Here is a 20585-nt window from a genome sequence, read left to right on the forward strand (position 1 = left end):
AGGAATTCTAGGTTCAGACATGGGAGTGTGAACAACAAAATCCTGTATGTTTTGAACTTTTGCCGCGAGATTACTCAGGCTGGAAGCCAAACTCTGGACATCCATGTTAAACAGCTAATATCAGAGCCATTCAAGGGTTAAGAGGAGGTAAGAAGCAGCTAGACAGCAATTAAGGGCTAGGCAGCAAAACTCTGAAGGAAAAAAAAAAAAAAAAATTTCCCTTAAACACTTCTTTTTCTCCTGCTTCAGCCCAAACAATTAACACTTTGTGGGCCGGCTATACTGTCATGAATCCCAATGGCTAGGGATAGCAAGGGACAAGCAAAGTAATACAAAATATCGGACGAGCTCTAGGGTGATGGAACCTGGGCTGACCGCTGCCCTACGCCTGACAAACGCAACTAGAGATAGCCAGGGAGCGTGCCTACGTTGGTTCTAGACGCCACGCACCAGCCTAAGAGCTAACTAGTACTGCAGAGAAAATAAGACCTCACTTGCCTCCAGAGGAATGAACCCCAAAAGGTATAGTTGCCCCCCACATGTATTGACGGTGAAATGAGAGGAAGGCACACACATAGAGATGATATATATAGGTTCAGCAAATTGAGGCCCGCTGTAAACTAGAAAGCAGAACGATACAAAAGGGGTCTGAGCGGTCAGCAAAAAACCCTAATCAAAAAACCATCCTGAGATTACAAGAACCCATGTGCCAACTCATGGCACATGGGGAGAACCTCAGTCCACTAGAGCTACCAGCTAGCATAGAGACATAATAAGCAAGCTGGACAAAAAAACAAACAACTGAAAATCAGCACTTAGCTTATCCTGAAAGATCTGGGAGCAGGTAGGCAGGAACCAAACAGAGCACATCTGAATACATTGATAGCCGGCAAGGGAATGACAGAAAGGCCAGGTAAAATAGGAAACACCCAGCCTCTGATGGACAGGTGGAAACCAAAGGCCGCAACCCACCAAAGTCACCCAGTACCAGCAGTAACCACCAGAGGGAGCCCACAAACAGAATCCACAACAGACTTCCACGCGACCCAAGCCACCATGGTAGCTGATGCTGGTGTGCTCAATCAGTGGCAGTGCCGTGTCTAGCAATGGCGCCATCCAGCTCCACACATGGTTTTCTTATTCTGGACCCCACCCGGGTCAGGGCCCAGCCGCCTCCGGTTGGTCCACCCGTTCAGCATCGGACTCCTCCCACTCTTCAGAGATCTGCTGCAATGGGTCAGGTTTCTTCTTCTTTCGCCACGTTGACAGGGGGCAGGCAACACTTAAAAGGGGATGCACCCTAGGCTCAGGCCACTGTCTCAGCCAGATGGATTCCCAACTTAGGACGTCCACAATAGGCAGAGCTATTGCCATGCTCCGTGCTACCATTCGCCATTTTAAAGTCTCTCACGGCCACCATCTTCACCGTGCTGGAGGTTCCTCCATTCTCTATACATGAGGAATCTTGATTCTGCCAACTACACCAAGCTGTAACGGGGGCCGGGGTGATAGTCATGGCGAGGGGCTGCTGTTCCGGCACACCCTGGCGCCCCGCTGCATTAACAAAGTGTACTATCTCTGGTGTGGTAAGTGTGCAAGATATTTCACTCACTTGGGAATCAGAGACCTCCTCACTTGCAGGGTCCTGGTCTTCTGCAGCAACACAGAATAACCATCAGAGTCCAAGTTCAATTCAAACAAAACAACTTTATTAGCTCATCCAGTTTAGATACAGACAGCGCACAGCAATCTTCATACAGGATGGACATTTTTCCCCTGAATTGTCCCTGGTTCTTCCTGTCACCATTTGTTTCCGTACTGTATCCTTTGGTACCGCAGCTCCCTGAGTAGCCAGACTAGCTTGTTCCTGGTGCTCCTCATCCATTTTCCTCATCCTGGGCAAAAGTAAAGGATGCCGCTGCCAATCCTTGTCAGACCATAGGTCTTGGATGTCATGGAAGTGTCCCATAAGCCTAGCCACTGTTTCTCTAATGCTGCCCAAATCTGCTTGTGCCCATGTGTCTGTCCACCCGTAGGGCCTGGATTGAAGAGCCTCTGTCATAACACAGCTCCAGTCAATCACCTCGCTGTTCCTCTTTCTATCCAACACTACTAACTCCAGAACACATTCTCCTCACCCTTTCTCTAGCTCCTCCCACTAGCTAACATCCTATTGGTTAACTATTTCTTATCTTAATTCAATCTAATGCCTCCCACTGCTCTAAGTCCTATATTAACCCTTACTAACACTGAACCTTACTATATCTCTCTATCCCTAACCCAAAAGATATATAATTTACACAAAACATGAACATTTTGCACAATTAAACAATATCACATTACATAACACTTTATACGCAACACGTACCCAATTTTATTAAGAAGATGCGCACAGGGATGCAGGGCACAAAATTAGCCCCCAGCACACCCCCTACAGCCACACGGTATATGAGCTCCCACATTGTATGATGGTCCCCAAACTGTATAGTGACCCTCTCGTTAGTTCCCACTCTGAAGTTCAGTGCATGTGCTGGCGACTTAGCTAGGGCATCACCCTGCTGTTCTATAGACCGCAGGCTTAAAGTGACCTGTGGTCTGCAAAATGGAGAGCAGTAGTGCAGGGAGAACGTGTCTCCGTGCTCTACTGCAGAGCTTAAAGGGAATCTTACATGATAGGTGTCGGGGAGCGATGAAGACGCAGGAGGGCGGCATCACAAGAAGATGGACCGAACCTGGACCTGCGACACCCATCGGACCGGACTGCACCAGACCGCCCCCCTGGGTGAGTATAATAAAACTTTTTTCTTCACTTGCAGGTCGGACCGGGGGCTTATCTACAGCATTATAGAAGGCTGTAGATAAGCCCTGAAAGGCAGTGGCCGCATCTTATAGAGGCAAAATCTACTGACAGGTCCCCTTTAATATTTAACAATGTCTCCTGAGTCCCCCTATGTACAGTAATCATGGTACCAGCATCGCTGATGTGAGCAGGGGATGATGATTCTCTCAGCTTCTCCCAATTATCTTCTATTGAGAGAAGTCAAACCTATGTTAGTCGACACATACAAATAGCAAACGTGGTCACATGATCACCTGATCACTCCAGTGGTATTGGGGTCTCATGACGGTAGGTGCACCCTATCATGATTTGGTAGTCTGTAGTCTCACAGTGACTGCAGACATTTATCCTAAGCCTTTAATAACTTTCTAATAATGATAAATTGCTTATTATGAAATGATTAAATAGAATGCAGCCTGTGGTTATTGTATTGTTATAATTGTTAGGAGGCAGACAGACGAATGTATTTCTCGTAACGTATCACTTCGCAATCCTCATACTGACCTTTGGCTCTCCTGACCTGAGCGTGACAGCTGCATAGTAATCTGTCACACTGTCATGCTCATGTCAGGAGAGGTGTCGGGCCAGTCCATGCACTGCCATGCGATCCTCGCATGAGTTATATGGCTGTCTGTCCATGCCCTTATGCTAATACTTATATATTTAAATATTAACCTATTACTAAACTATTAATGCTATTAACTAGTGTTGAGTAGTGTTGAGCATTCCGATACCGCAAGTATCGGGTATTGGCCGATACTTGCGGTATCGGAATTCCGATACCGAGATCCGATACTTTTGTGGTATCGGGAATCGGTATCGGGATTAATATCAATGTGTAAATGAAAGAATTAAAATAAAAAATAGGGATATACTCACCTCTCCGGCGGCCCCTGGACTTTACCGCCGTAACCGGGAGCCGTTGTACCTAAGAATGTGCGCTTGAAGGGCCTTAGATGACGTCACAGCGCTCTGATTGGTCCGTAGCGGTCGCGTGACCGCTACGTGACCAATCACAAAGCCGTGACGTCACCTAAGTTCTTTCAAGCGCTTGAAATACCTTAGAAGACGTCCGCAGCTTCTGATTGGTCGCCGGAGAGGTGAGTATGTCCCTATTTTTTATTTTAATTCTTTATTTTACACATTGATATGGATCCCAGGGCCTCAAGGAGAGTTTCCTCTCCTTCAGACCCTGGGAACCATACAGGATACCGTCCGATACTTGAGTCCCATTGACTTGTATTGGTATCGGGTATCGGTATCGGATTAGATCCGATACTTTGCCGGTATCAGCCGATACTTTCCGATACCGATACTTTCAAGTATCGGACGGTATCGCTCAACACTAGTGTTGAGCATTCCGATACCGCAAGTATCGGGTATCGGCCGATATTTGCTGTATCGGAATTCCGATACCGAGATCTGATACTTTTGTGATATCGGGAATCGGTATCAGGATCGATATTAATGTGTAAAATAAAGAATAAAAATATAAAATATTTATATACTCACCTCTCCGACGCAGCCTGGACCTTACCGATGTAACCGGCAGCTTCCGTTCCTAAGAATGAGCGCTTGAAAGACCTTAGATGAAGTCGCGGCCTGTGATTGGTCGCGTGAGCGGTCACGTGACCATCACGCGACCAATCACAAGACGTCATCTAAGGTCTTTCAAGCGCTTGAAAGTCCTTAGATGACGTCGCGGCTTGTGATTGGTCGCGTGGCGGTCACGTGACCGCTCACTCGACCAATCACAGGCCGCGACGTCATCTAAGGTCTTTCAAGCGCTCATTCTTAGGAACGGAAGCTGCCGCTTACATCGGTAAGGTCCAGGCTGCGTCGGAGAGGTGAGTATATCAATATTTAATATTTTTATTCTTTATTTTACACATTAATATGGATCCCAGGGCCTGAAGGAGAGTTTCCTCTCCTTCAGACCCTGGGAACCATACAGGATACCTTCCGATACTTGGTGTCCCATTGACTTGTATTGGTATCGGGTATCGGTATCAGCGATATCCGATACTTTTCGGGTATCGGCCGATACTATCCGATACCGATACTTTCAAGTATCGGACGGTATCGCTCAACACTACTATTAACTCTTATTGTTATACTTGTTATACTAATTTTTTATAAAAGACCCAGCTCGCAAGTATAAAAAGCCCCCCTATCTCCCCATCTCCAGCCCCCCAGATGGCAACTATTACATGTGATGGAGTGCTTATAATCTCATATCAAAACAGTGTAATAATCAGCCCCCCCAGCTCCCTGTCCCCCCTCCCCCACCCCAATACCCATAATACACCACAACACCCCCATCCTCACATTCACCCCCAGTGCCCTGCCCCCTCCCCTATCCCAATACCCATAATACACCACAACACCCCCATCCTCACATTCACCCCCAGTGCCCTGCCCCCTCCCCTATCCCAACAAACACAATACCCCATCCTCTCACATTCTCCCCCAGAGCCCTGTCCTCCTCCCCCACCCCAACACCCACAATACCCCATCCTCTTACATTCACTCCTCAGTGCCCTGTCCTCCCTCCCCACAATACCTCCATCCTCTCACATTCATCCCCCAGTGCTCTGTCTCCAACCTCCACTTCAGCCCCCACAATACCCCCATCCTCTCACATTCACCACACAGTAACCATGACATGCCTACATTGAATTAATCTAATAAATCCCATCACCACTTACCAATGAAGTTTGAAGGCAGTTAGGCAGGACCAGGAAGTGTCCAGTGAAATGCAAGGTGGGCACTAGGACCCAGAGTGCCTGAGCCAATCAGTTTCTTGCTGTGCAACCTCTAAGTTCACCTGCTGCCAGCCTGGAAGAAGCTCCTGGAGCCAGACTGCACCGTACTGCATGGACTGAGGGTCTGCAACTGACCACTGTCCAGAATCTGTCAGACAGGGGAGCAGGCATTGTGCTGATCTCCCTGACACCTCAGACACGGCCTCATGCTAAACGTGGCTTTGGCTCCCGGTGGGCCTCTTCATGTGACGGGGCCCGGGGCAGTGGCCCCCTCTGCCCCCCAGTAGCTACGTTACTGTACTTAAGGTACCCTCCTTTGTAGGGAAGTGACTGAGCAATGTTAGTTTCTAGCTAGTGTCTGTACCCACTAGTCTGTTGTCTGTTCCTGAACCATCATGTCTGAACCTGAACCTGTTCCTAAACTCAACATGCCAGAACCTGATTCAGAGTCCAGAATCCATCTTGTCTGAACTTGCACACACATCCTCTGGTAGTGTTCTCGTCTAAACCCTGAGTCTGCATCCTGTTCTATCTGAACCTGATCCTGTACTGTCTGAACCGGTTCTGATAATCATTCTACTCGTGATTCTGAATCCTGTTCTGCCAGTGACTCCAAGTTCATGTCTATGATCCTGATCCTTGTGGTCAGCTGCCCTTGATTGATACCTGGCAGCTACCTGCAGCTCAAGCCTAACTCCACCATCAGGGGCTCTTGTGAAAACCAGGTAGCCACTTAGTCATGCTCCTCCAGGTTAAGCCCGGCCTGTGGCGCAGCGGTTCCATGATCCACTAGGGTGACAGTGATGTCATAGACCTAATGGAAAACAGAAGAACTAGTTTGGTAGAAGTGCAAAATGAGCAATTGTTAAGTCCACAATGCTATACAATATGATTATTGCAATATACTAAGAGGATAAAAATTTTGATTAGAGTGCTTCTTTAACTGGATCAAGCTTTCGTCAGTGATATGCTCATACATGTGTCAGAGAGGAATGTGAGTAATCTCAGTAGAGCCTTGACTACAAGGAACCCTCCCAAGCCCAGACCTCACCACTAGTGAAACCCAGGTGACTAAACACATGCAATATTTTGTTAACTAGCAAATTATAAGCTTGAGTCACTTTTGGCAAAGAGGGCATGTATAGCTGAACCATTTTTACAGAGGTACTGCTGAGGTGAAAAGTTGAGAATCATGTTGCGGCTTTCTTTCGTAATTTCACAAATGTCCTGCTCACTGTAGTATCACACATGTAAGCAGAGGAAGGCCAGCGGCACAGCTCATTCTGAGGACAGACTGGGAATTTGTTTTTCTTACTAGACGTAAATGATGTGTTGAGCTTTTCATTCTGGCGGAATTAAATCTGAGAGATTGCACAATCTCTGCCTGCAATGTGAAACCTTTTGCTCTACAAACTACTTGTCAGTTTTAGGACTAAGTGAAATGGACTATAATGTGTTGTTTTTACAGCCTGAGGTTTATGAATTATATTGGTAAAGATTTTCGACTTTTTTTAACAACTTCCCTTTGGCTAAACCAGTTTATTTTAGTGAGTAAACAATAATTCAACCTATTCATTCTGGAATTAGATGGGCTCAATTTCAAGTGTGAACCTAAAAACCTTCCTCTGATCAACTCATTCGCCCTATCTCCTGATGTATTTTATATTATTGTACTACATGAATATTTCCCCAAAATAATACATGCATAAGTCATTATTGTTATTTTGGTAATTTATGAAAATAAAGACAAATCTCAAATGTAAAAATATTGGTTTAATTAATTGCAAATTAAATTCTTATTTGCTACAATTGTAATGTTTTGCATGAGTCCTGTGACTTTTCTGCTGGAACTGGTTTCTAAATTAGTAATCAGATTAATATCTATATATATAGTTGCCTAAGGGGTACTTCCGTCTGTTTCTAACTTCCGTCTGTCTGTAACGGAAATCCTGGGTCGCTGATTTGTCGCGGCCGGCCACGACCAATCAGCGATATTGGGGCGGGATTAAACACCGTTTCACTTTTTACTATTGATGCTGCCTATGCTGCATCAATAGTAAAAACATAGAATGTTTAAAATAATAATTAAAAAAAAAACATTATATTCTCACCTTCCGAAGTCCGCCTCAGCTTTTCCCGCTCCTCGAGCTCCGGTCACAAGAATGCATTGCTGCAGTGCCCCGAGATCACGTGGCGGTCTCGCGAGACCGCTACATGATCACGGGTTATTGCCGCTAGGCATTACTGGGAATGGAGCATCGCGAGGAGCATCGGTAAAGGCCTCGGCTGGATCCGGGGGCCGACGGAAGGTGAGGATATAACTATTTTTTATTTTAATTGTTTTTTTAACAGGGATATGGTGCCCACATTGCTATATACTATGTGGGCTGTGTTATATACTGTGTGGGCTGTTCTATATACTACGTGCCTGTGCAATATACTACGTGCCTGTGTTATATACTACGTGGGCTGTGTTATATACTACGTGGGCTGTGCTACATTCTACGTCGGCTGTGCAATATACTATGTGGCTGTGTTATATACTGTGTGGGCTGTGTTATATACTACGTAGCTGTGCAATATACTACGTGGCTATGCTATATACTACGTGGGCTGTGTTATATACTACGTGGCTGTGCATTCTAGAATACCGGATGCATTAGAATCGGCTACCATCTAGTGTTGAAATATAAGTAGGAATATTCAGTGATGCCAACTTGTAAATGAACCTACTAACTCACATAGCAGAATTACGACTTTGTGTGTTATTTCCTATTGTGGTATCTGTGGGTCAAGGAAGACACTGAAGGCTTCGGAGGACCAACAAGAATGATAACTATTTGTTAGTCCAGGCAGCAGACTCTATATTGTGGTACATGGAGTCCATAAAGATCTATGTTACAAACTATAGTGCCTCCCTGATGTACTGTATTCTTTTTCAGAAGCAAAAATCGTTCAGAAACAGAAAGTGATGGAATATGCCACATCATTTTCTAGTTATTTATGTACAGTATGGAACTATAGTAGGCTATGTACCATACATTACGGATATGTACAATATAGGTCTGTAATACTAATGAGTGGATTGTTTAAAATTCTAATTTGTTTATGTGGATTTTGTGGAAATTTGATTTCCTATGAAGTTATTCATAGTAAACTGGATGTTCCTTATTATACTCTGGGGTCACTCCAGACCCAGAGCATAATAGCTTTAAGATGAAAAAAAATCCAATACTTACCATATCACTCACCTATCCAGTCCTCCTGTTGCTCGTTAGCACTGATCCAGTCCTCGAAGGTCTTTTAGAAGTTCCATGCCTCATCTGCCGTTTCTTCATTAAAGGCCGTCACCAGACCTCGGTCGTCACTGCGCGTTGTAAGGTCATAAAATCTTGATATCATCATGTGCTGCAACTTTATAATGCACAGTGTTCACTAAAATGGTAGCAGAGTAATTTATTCTTTGTGATCACAAATCCAAATGGTAAATTGTTTGATTCGAGTGGAACCAGAAACTTCAGGAAATTCAACTAAAACTTGATCCTCCACGAATCGATTTGCTCATCTCTAGTCTGTAATAAAGCTTTGTGTCTGAGGTCTCAGTAATTGCAATGAGGTCATAATGCATAAAATGAGTATACACAAGTAGGAGTAAGTGCAAGTTATTATAGTTTGCCACATTTTACACCAGCTTCACCATTTTACATGCTCACATACAAAGATGAGTAAGGCAATGTTCATATCTTTGGCTCCTGTTTATAATGGATGGCACAATGCTCCATGTCATTGTCCAGGGTTGAGATATAGCCAGTTCTCCTAGGAGCGGCTAAAGCAGTTGTTGAAATCAGAGCTGGTTCACCAAACCTAAACAACAGTACCCTAATGACGAATACAGTCCCATTGTAGCTGTTAATGTATGCTGTCTGGTTTATCTTCCACCCAACTCACGACTGCTGCCTTTTGGCCCGTTCAGTTAAAAAACTAGACAGTGGAGCACCCAGTAGAAAGGAAATAATGCAGAAATCTGCAACAAAAATACCATTTGCCAATTCTTGCCTTTTTCAGGACCTAAACTCAAGATAAAAACATAATAGGCAAATACCCTGCAGTAAATTAATAAACAGCAATAGTGCAAGAAAATAATATAGGTTGCTTAGTTAACATAATTTTGATTAAAAAACTGTAAAAGCCATCCCACCACGTCATGGTGACCCTATTCAGGATGGTCCTAAACTCTAATATTAAAACCTAACCATTTGTCAAGTGACGTGTGTGGATAAAGACAGAGAAGGACTGAGACCCGGCTAATGGACATGCAGCTATGTGGAACCACATGAATATAATATCCAGCTAAAAAAAAGGCAGGCCACACCTTTATAGGCACTGAATGCAAAATGACTGATATAGAAAACCTAGAGAGATGAACTGTAATGTAAGTTGGTGTGCATGCAGAATGTAAGCTCATGTTCACAGTGGCCACTAAACAGACAAAAACCCAAGATAAAAGCATAATAAGCAAATTCCCTGCAGTAAATAAACAGCAATAGTGCATGAAAATAACATACTGTGGCTAGTTAATATAATTTTGATAAAAAAAAATGTAAAAGCCATCCCATCACTTCACAGTGACCCTATTTGGCATGGTCCCAACCTCTAATTTTGAAACCTTACCATTTGTCAAGTGATGTTTGTGTGGATAAGGTCAGAGGAGGACTGAAACCCGCCTAGTGGACATGCACTCATTGCATATAAAGGTGTGGCCTGCCTTTTCTTTGAGCTTGAGATTACATTCATGTGGTTCCCCATTGCTGCATGTCCACTAGTAGGGTATTTGCTTATTGTGTTTTTGTCTTTTTAGTGGCCAGTGTGAACATGTGCTCACATGTTGCATGAACAACTTATATTCCAGTTCATCTCTTCAGGTTTTCTTTTTCAGGACCTGTAAATCTATGTGAGATTTGGCAAAAAAAGTCTCACTGTGTACAGCCAGCTTTAGTTTGTTGTGCACACCTTGCCAAACACTGTGCATATTCAATGTACTATTGTGTATTGTAATTAGGGTAATTAAACTCCACATTGTACTCACACACAAAAGAAGAGTAATGTCAAGTTTGACATGCAAAATGTCGTGGGATTACCACAACGGAGCAGAGCCGGAGGACTGCAGCATCTGGTGGCTCTTACTCCGCCTCTGAGAAGAAGCACTTCTCTAGTGTATTACACGTGTATATTCTACCAGCAGAACAGGTGTTAATCGGCCATGGTGAAAATTCCAGCATTCAGCTGTGCTCGGTTAGCTATTCATTTTCCTTATAAAATCTGGGCTCGATTACCAAGTCCTTGTCTGATTTAGCAATTGCTGCAAGACATAAGGGTAGGAGAAGTTGGTTTTGTGAAGGAGTGCTGGAGGAGTTTTTTAGTGACTGTTGTCTGGTTTGTACACTTGGTAATTCCTTATCCTTCCTTGCTTTGTTTTCTTCCCCTCCCTACACACCCTGGTGAATACCTCTGTTATAAACCTCTGGCAAAAATTAAGAGACCACTGCAAAATGTTAAATTTGTCTGATTTTTCTCTTTATGGGTCTATTTTTGAGTAAAATGTAAATTGTTCTTTTATTTTATAAACTTCTGACAACATGTCTCCGAATTTCCAAGCAATAAGTTTTGTACTTTTTTTCTGAAAACGAGAAATGGTCAAAACTTTTTAAAAAACAGTGCTGGAAGCAGTTTTTTTAAAAATTTTGACCATTTCTCCTTTTCAGAAAAAAAATATAAAATTTATTTTTTTACCTCAAATAATGCAAAGAAAACAAATTCATAATCGTTTAGAAACAACAATATTAATGTTTTAACTCAGAAAGAGTTCAGAAATCAATATTTTGGGAAATAACCATGATTTTTAATCACAGCTTTCATGCGTCTTGGCATGCTTTCCACCAGTCTTTCACACTGCTTCTGGCGCAAAAATTTAAGCAGATTTTCTTTCTTTGATGGCTTTTGACTATCCATCATCCTCTTGATTACATTCCAGAGGTTTTCAATGGGGTTCAGGTCTGGAGATTGGGCTGCCCATGACAGGGTTTTGATGTGGTGGTCTTAAGTTTACCTTTGTCTTTGATACACTGTCTGTCGGGCTGGTGTACTGCGGTGCACAGTAGTGCACCCTCTTCCCTGCTTAGGGGAAGGGGACAGACGAAGGGCCAAGCTAGGAGATAGGGCAAGGGCGGAGGCCCCGGCATCTTGGCCATTTGAAGTATCCCGGGGAACAGGTCGAGCTGGCGCGCCCCCTATTTTTAGGGCCAGGTAAGGTGCCCCTGGTCCCAGGTCACTCGCTAGTCGAATCGCCACACAAAATCTCATATATCTCAACCTAATACTGTAACACAGACAGTGTTCCTTTATTGCTATGTTCACTAATATCCATCAACTTGGAAACACTAGCATATTATTTTCTATTTAACAGGCTTGGCCACATGTTTTTTGTTTTCGTTTGAGTCCTCTTAGGACTTAAATATCAAAGTTGTAACATATTTTGGTATTTGCTGACAAAAAATTAAACCATACTTTCCACTGATCTTTTTCTTGAGGGCTTTGACTAAGAAAGATATGTAATTGATTTCAATGGCAAGAATGCAATGAATTTAAAGGGGTTGTCTGGTCTTATAAAAGTCTGCAGCTGTGAGGGGGGAACTAGACCAAAATCTATTTCCACGTCGCTAAACACATTACATAGTTGCTTTTTGGTTACGGACACCTACAAGATGATTTTCAAAAATAAAATCTTATTCACTGAGTTTAGAACATACATTATACGTTAGGTGTCGAGTTCCCGCCTCTGCACAGGGGGAATCTCAAACCATCTCCGCTGCATTCTCTCATTCTTCTCCAGCCGCAGTGGAGTCTGCTTAGCGGAGACGTCGGTCCCAGCGTCTAGCTCAGGCTGATACTGGGTGACTGGTTACTACTGTCCTTCCAGGCTCTGCCTTTGTAGCCAGAACTGATCAGCAGCGAGCAGATCTTTCTGGGACTAAGTCCTGCTTTTCCCATACTGAGCATGCCCACGGGACGACCTCCCATTGGAGGTCGAGGGTCACATGCTCAGGTCCTGTTGCGGCTCCTATTGGACCATCTGGAAGGTCTTGTAGCACTGCCGCTATAAAAGGTTTGCATGGCTGCTCGGCCATGCGCTAGTGTACACTTGTAAACGTGTGTGTGTTGACGTGTGAAAGTCGTTCATTAATTATCCCCTCCCTTGTGTATGACTGCTCGCCTAAGGTGGATGATTGCTATCTACCGCCCGACTTAGCTATCAGCACATAACACACAAAACAGTGTCAAATTGCTGTGACCACCAGTGCGGCGCCGTGCGCTTTCACAGCGCTTTCCTTACCCAAGTCTGGGTGGTTAGTGGCGTTTGCCAGAGTGGCACCGCACGCTGTCTCGTGCGTCTAAATAATTAATATTTAGTTCACTCTGAAACCCCAGTTGCGGTGTCGAGCGCAAGAGGTCTAGATGAACTCCAATCCAGAGTCTTGGGATAGAGTTCTGTGACTCCAGGGTGAAGTTAACCCATGTGTGAATCCATTTTGTACCGCCATATAGTTCGTCATTATTCAGCAGCAGATTCCATCTCTGCACGGTGGACCCCGGGCTGCGAACGCACCTTATTCTATCTATCTAATTATTTGGTGCGTTCCGCTAGCCCTAACTGTATATACAAGGAATAGCAAGGACAATCCTTGGCTTTTTCTTCTCCATTACATGACAGATGTTTGCGCCATAATGGTTTCAGACGGCAGCATATTACTTATGAAGGACATTACATATGCATAACAGATTACATTGGGGGCCTCCATCTTCCCGGTACAGAGCCACACAAGTCAATGTGTTATGCTATAGTCACTGCTCCTTAACTGCATTCTTGTGAATGGTCTCTTTCGAGCTACCACCTTAAGGACATGCCCTAGCCTGGCTGATCTAGTATTCTTTCTCTGATGATCTCCAGGTCTGGCTAACATTGAGGCTTGCTTTAAACTTCTCTTGCATATGTACCCCAATTTGCCTGCTATGAGGAAAACTGCTGCCACAGTTGAATTGCTTGCATTGACGTGCTTCCTTGCAGATCTGTTTCTTCACAAACACACAGTGATGAACAGTACTTTCTGAAGGTGCCCTTTCTTCTCTCTATCTCTCTCTAGACTTTCATAAAAATTCAGGAACTAACCACTAGTGTCTATCTACTCCTCCCCAACTATCGGCCGGCCCTACAGTTAACCTTGACTAACAAGAAACTGCAGCCTTCATGAGGGTAAAACACACAATAAAATACAATTTATACACGATAAAACAACAGGGGTCTTCAGAGACGGTGATATGCCATATTTTCCACTTTTGCACAGTCACTCCATGTTACTGAAGACTTCTGAGTCCTGACAGCATGTAGTGCGCACGCTGTCAGGATTCACCGGTATTATTAGTGGGAGCGAATGATCACGTGACTGCAAGTATGTGAATTACACACTTCTGGCCACATTCCCATTAGACTTGTCTGGCTTCTCTCAATGCAAGTTAATTGAGAGAAGCCAAGCACATCCAGTTGGCATAAGACCACATGTCTGCAAATCGCATGCTTGCGGTCATGTAAACATTCGCTCTCACTGACAATACTGGTAAAACCTGAAAGCGTGCATGTCAGGAATTAGAAGTCTATAGTCAACAGAATGACTGCAGACGTTTATCAGAAGACCGGACAGCCTCTTTAAATCAAATGTATTATTCTATTACATAATATTTATTAAGTTAACTGGGTAAGTGTAGTTTCCTGTTTATGCAGTAACATGATATGTCTATATTGTCTATCCTCTTACTTTAAGGCTAGGGTCACATCAGCGTATATTCTCTCAACCAAGAGAATCGGGCCAATTATGCTAATCACACTCTAATCAAACTCTGATTAGAGTTTGATCAGCGTGTGATCATAGTGTCAGCCGATTTTCTCGGATGAGGAAAAAAAGATGGAGAAAAAATATCAAATCTTTTAAATCTTAATTAAATCTTTTTTAATATTTACAAATATTGTAATCAATATCTCACTGAATACAAGAAGAATTTCCAAAATTTTGAGAAGGCTGAGTTTCATATTATAGATTAAAAAATGTTTTAGGAAAGTCAGATTAATATAGCTTTCAGTTTTACGCAAATTAGTTAATTCAAAAATGAGTACACCCCACATCAAAAACTACTACAGAGCCAAGTGTTCTAGGCATGAAATGAGCATGTTGACAACATATTGCGACATCTATCTTTTTCCATTTTTCAAGATCGGCCTGCTTTAGATCCTGGATGCTGGATGGAAAGTGTTGCCGAACTTGTTTCTTCAGAATTCCCCATAAATGTTTGATTGGATTCAAATCAAGAAACATATTTGGCCATTGAATCACTTTCACCCTGTTCTTTTTCAGAAATACAAAAGATGTGTGATTTGGATCATTGTCAAGCTGGAAAAGTGTATGTCTACCAAGGGCATAGAGTGACGGTAGCATCTTCTCTTTCAATATAAAGCAGTACATCTTTGAATTTATGATACCATGAATTAAATGTAGCTCCCCAACATCAGGAGTACTCATATAGACCCACGTAAGGACACTGACACCACCATGTTTTACTGTAGGTACCATGTATTTAGAAAAAATAATTTTAAACATAATATAATATCCAAATATAAAGTTAAATTGTTAGGTTGCTCACTGGGGTTTTTACTTGTTTACCTCTGGATTAATGAATTTGGAATTTACATGCTGAACAATCATTTTTGTTTTCTGAATCTAAAGAACTATGGAAATATGGGATATTTCATAACATTTGCATTAGCAATGCATAAATATTGAAAGTACAACATGGGTTCGATGAATGACAGGAATGATGACTGAGAATAAAATAAAACATTTCATTAAATAAACAATTCCTGAAACATGAAGCAAAACTTGTGCATCCGAGCTAATTCCCTGACACCTTAACCGCTGCTGATGTGGAGTAGTATAGCTGTGTGTGTGGGAGTGAAATAATATCTCATAGCCGCGGCAAAGCCAAGAATATAGATGAATTTCAAAGTTTAATTTGGAAGAAATCTGGGAGCTAGTGAAAGGAGTTTTACATAACGCTGGCAAGAGATAAGTGTTTTGTGAGGCATATATTTGGATACAAGTGATATTTTGCTATAGTTGAATCTAGTTAAATTCGGCAGAGTGTTTCTGTGGTACAAGATATTAGAAACACATCAAGAGATTTATGAAAAAAATGCACCAGGATTTTGTCAACAATTGCTCTGAAGAATGGAGTACATAATGGTGCCAAATGTATTATTTGTTTTAGACTCCTTTTACACTTACCTAGTCTAGAAAATGGCAAGTTACTAAGTGGAGTTCAAAAATGCAGCAAATTTTATTAACTGATTTTAGACTACCCATAGACTTTGAATGCCCAGGCAATCAGAACTTTGCACCGACGTTCTAAAACGTCAATGCAGAGTAAGCTGCTAGCACAAGATCATGCAGCTACTGCATTGGGGAACTGGCTGTCAGATGCAGCCGCACTCTGCATAGAGATGGTAGTGATGGTTTACTATTAATTCTGCCTTCCTGACCAAGTGCAATAAACATAGTATAGGAAGCACTTCCAGCAGTGCTTCATGTGATTGATGGGTGTTGAGATTGAGCAGGATCACAGTTTTTGCAGTTGCTAAGACACTACTGGCTTCCAGAATCCAACTGGTCACCGCTGACACGTGAATTACATCTTGCACGCTCTCTATATTTGGGTTATGCACAAAAAGTGTCCCCTTGGTTACATAGTCCATGTTCCACACTTCTCAGTGGACACTAAGTAACAAAAAAAAGATTATTTCAGCTCACCCTTATAGAAGAATTTCTCATAGTCCAAATAAAGTCCGAGCACGGAAAACGTCTCTGTCCAACGTTGTAACTTGTATGCAGAAAAAGGGAAAAAATCCAGCTCCTGAATTTAGATGGAAACTGCCATCAGATTGCTGGACGCGTTTCGAGCACTGCCAGTCTAAGTCTAAGAGCACTGCAAGTGCTCAAAACGCGTCCAGCAATCTGATGGCAGTTTCCATCTAAATGGTGTGATTGATCGTCTGTAAGCAGTTTTCCAATTTTAATATGCTGAAATTAAAATGTTGATACTTTTATTCCGGAGCTGAATTTTTTCCCTTTTTCTGCACTCTAAGTAACACTTAAAGTTTAAATTTAGCCCACATCACACAGTTTAAAGGGTTTTCCAGTTCTATAAAGCTGATGGCTTATTCTTAGCAATAGCTGTTTGTTGGGCAGTGGCACTCGTAGGAGCATTCAGTGTCGACAGTGCTGGATACTGCAGCTTCATTATGCTCAGTGGGAGACTGCAGAGCCATTTCACATGAGCATACATATTTGCCTCCCAGCTTCTTCATTTAGGAGATTTAAAGATGGAAGCAATGTAAATTTCCTGAGTTTTGTTCATGTTCATAAATATCCATTTATTATATTAATTTCCTTTGTCACTGGGCGCCAGGTTAAAATATATTGGATTTGAATTACGACCTAATTTCCTGGATGTTCTCTAACTTATTCTTTCATGTCCTGGGTTCACATTTTTAGCATTCTATAGCTCCAGTTGAATTCCTATAGTAAAGCTGCTGTCTATGTCTTCTATCTTCTTGTATTTGGCTTTTCATTTGAGTATCCAAAGCTATCATGAATTATTGTACTCTCAAATGCCTATCCCAGGAAAAGCTAGGAATGGCCGGAGATATCATTACGAATGGCGAAATAGGGGGTTTCTTCTTATTCTTTATCATTGAATCAACTTGAATGTGTCTTTAACGGAGTAACTTCTAATGACAGCTCATGTAGATATTTCAGATGGCATCTACAGAATTAGAACTTACAAAGATACCAGTAGAGATGATTGTCAATGAGAATTTGACTTTTATATAGCTAGCGTAAGGGGACCAATGTTTATTATTAAGTTATTAATTATGTAACTTGTGATTTTTTTTAGCTTTTGCCCTTTCCTTTTTACGTCCCTGTCTTCCAAGAGACATACTGATCAGGAATCTAGATTGTGAGTCCCAATGGACGTAGTCAAGATGAAATTTACAAAGCGGTCTATTTCGGACCTGGAGATGTAAAATAGTTTTTATTTCTTTTTGAATGGGGAAAAAGGGAGGGATTTAAACTTTTATATATTTTCGTGTTTAAATATTTTTTTAAAAACACTTTTACTTTATATTTTAGTTCCCCTAAGAGATATAAACATGTGATCATTTGCTTGCTTATGCTACAAACAGTAATACTAGTGTACACCAGTATTTAGTATAATTACAGTTCTCCTATGAAGACCAGCTTGGTAACCCATTGTCTTCTCATGATCACATCCCTAGGTGGGCCAATGGGAGCCATTGTGTGAGTGAACTAGCAATCACACCATTTAAATGGTACTCTTACTGACTGGCAATGATAATTAAATGGTTAACAGCAGCAATCGTAGCTTGCTTTGGCCGATGACGTTACAGGCAGATGCCGGTTATGTAACACTGCACCTAAACTCACTCCATACATCTCCTAGTCACCTGTGATGAAAATGTGCATCATAGGTCATTAAGTGGTTAATGGGTTATTCTCAGCTGGGCCACTTATTACCTATCCAATTGCAGATCACTGGGCGTCTAACTCCTGGGACTCTCACTGATCCTGAGAGATGGCATCTGCACTGCCACCTTAAAAAGGAGCAGTGGTCGCATATGCATGTCACTCACTGCTCCATGCTTTGTCTATGGGACCACCAGAGAAAGATGAGTATAGTGCCACCACTCCATTGCAATGATCCTTTTCAGTTGGACTTCCACAAATAAGAAAATGATCACCTATCCTGCTAATTTAGGAACGCCACTATAATTCAACTCTTTTGTATATTGAAGCTAATGTATGCTACAAACAGACTGCACTTGGAAAACATGAATATTAGGGTCAATGTGCCTGATTGTATCAATGAGTGAAATGAGCCCACCCTTGCCCCTGACCACTATTCTTGCTCTGTCATTAGCCCCATTAATACCCGTTAGGTCACTTTCATGCTTGAAGGCTGGAAATAAATTCCTAAATAAAGAAAATTTGCTTTCACCAATGCGCAATGTATTACCTTCCTTTGCATGACAGCTGACAAATGGACATTACTGAATATTACTTCATGATCTTAAAACACTGTTTTTTTACAGACGATTTTGCAGAAGAGGATGAGGTACAGTCCTTTGGATATAAAAGATTTGGTAAGTCCATGCATTTTCTTTAAAATGATCATCACATATTATTTTTACCTGTAATCAAAGAAAAAACATGAAACCGAGCTGAAAACCCATCTATGCAACCCATGAGTCAAGTCAACATATCTTCACTACAAAAGTAGAATTGTGTTGGAAAAGACATACATGCTGTATATGTTTAACCATTAGTTAAATGTTACATCCATATTTTTCTCTGATGGGGAATTTGTCTCCCAGTAATATAGGCTGGATGTGAGCGCTGTGTGTATTCAGGGTGGTGGGTGGTGTCTTCATTTAGCTCAGATATCAGCACAGCTTCTATGCTGTACTTATTTCCTCTTCATCTGCTTTCCTCTTTGGCTATAGCCTGCTTTTTCTACCCTCCCTGAGACTGTAGAAATGATTCCCTTTTCCACACTGGAGATCTCTGAACAACACCCCTCCCCCCTCACCTACTGCTATCTCTTTTTAAATATTTTCTTTTTAAATTTTTTAAAATGTAAAAAAAAATTACACTAAGAAAAGGAAGGGGACTGCAGAGAGAGTCATCAGAACTGAGGAGGAGCTCATCCTTCAGATCCCTCAACTAGATAAAGAAATTACAGACGCTCTGCGGAAACACAATGGTAGAACATGTATAAAGAAAACTAATTAGAAAGTTTTATAACTTTGTATTTACTAAGCAAATGAACACTGTAAAAATTTATGCAAAGTTCTATATGAAAACAACTCTATGAAGGGAATAGTTAGGACTCGGAGCTTTTACACATCTTCTACTGGTTAAAGTATTTTGTATTGTATTCGTATTGTATACGATACTGACAATGGTGTTTACAGGCTGTGTCTTATTGGCACACTATCATAATCCTAAAATAAATTACTAGGACTTCTTTATTCCGAAAGCCTACTTATACTTGATTTTCTGTCCAGGCAGGATAAATTCCATTTAGGATAAGTATTGTTAATGGTCTTGGGCTTCACCGTGAAAACTTGAATATACACATGTATAGCATTCTAAATATAATTTATAACACATTTGTCATCTGTACTTATATCATCATCCATAGAAGGATCTAATTATAAGTCCTCTTGATTAATCCTTGTTGGTGTGCTGATGTGAAGATCATTACCTCTTTATCAAGGCCAGATTTCCAGTGAAAGAAATTCAATTCCATAAAGTACCATACATACTAGTCATCTTTAAGAGGAATACCCCTCTGACAGACAGCTTTAAGTGTAATTTTCGTTAGTCATCTAAAAAAGATTAAAATGTACATAATTTTTTCAATGTATCCATAGTAATTTTTTTTTGCAGTACTCACTCCTCATAACCAGTAAAAATTACTTTTGGTGTACATACTAGTCTAAAATGTGCAGCTAATGTCCAGATTTTCATGCTTTGCAACACTACTACCTTTTATTTTATTAGGTTCTTTTTCATTAGCATTCAGTTAGCACAATATGTGTTGGAATTCTCTTTCCATTACTTGTCAGCATGCGTTTTGTGTGCCACCGTCCAATAGCTTGCCGGCTTTGAACTGAAAGTCCACCTCTTTGTTTGGCCTGTATGCAGTTTGACATAAAAGGTAGCAGGAGAATACAGATAAATAACCCTTTCATGTCCTGTAATCTGGCTCGGCATCTCTATAACCACAGACAGATA

The 20585-nt window shown here is 41.8% G+C and overlaps 1 protein-coding gene across 1 annotated transcript in view; it reads left to right on the forward strand.

Annotated features, from left to right (window-relative positions):
• Positions 1 to 20585, forward strand: part of COLEC12 (collectin subfamily member 12) — a 222971-nt gene that overhangs the window by 38373 nt on the left and 164013 nt on the right. Inside the window, exon 2 of the mRNA XM_077270325.1 lies at positions 18878 to 18928. Coding sequence (XP_077126440.1) covers positions 18878 to 18928 — 51 coding nt within the window. The remainder of the gene's footprint in view (positions 1 to 18877; positions 18929 to 20585) is intronic.

Source organism: Ranitomeya variabilis, chromosome 6, assembly GCF_051348905.1.
Source record: "Ranitomeya variabilis isolate aRanVar5 chromosome 6, aRanVar5.hap1, whole genome shotgun sequence".
NCBI lineage: Eukaryota > Metazoa > Chordata > Amphibia > Anura > Dendrobatidae > Ranitomeya > Ranitomeya variabilis.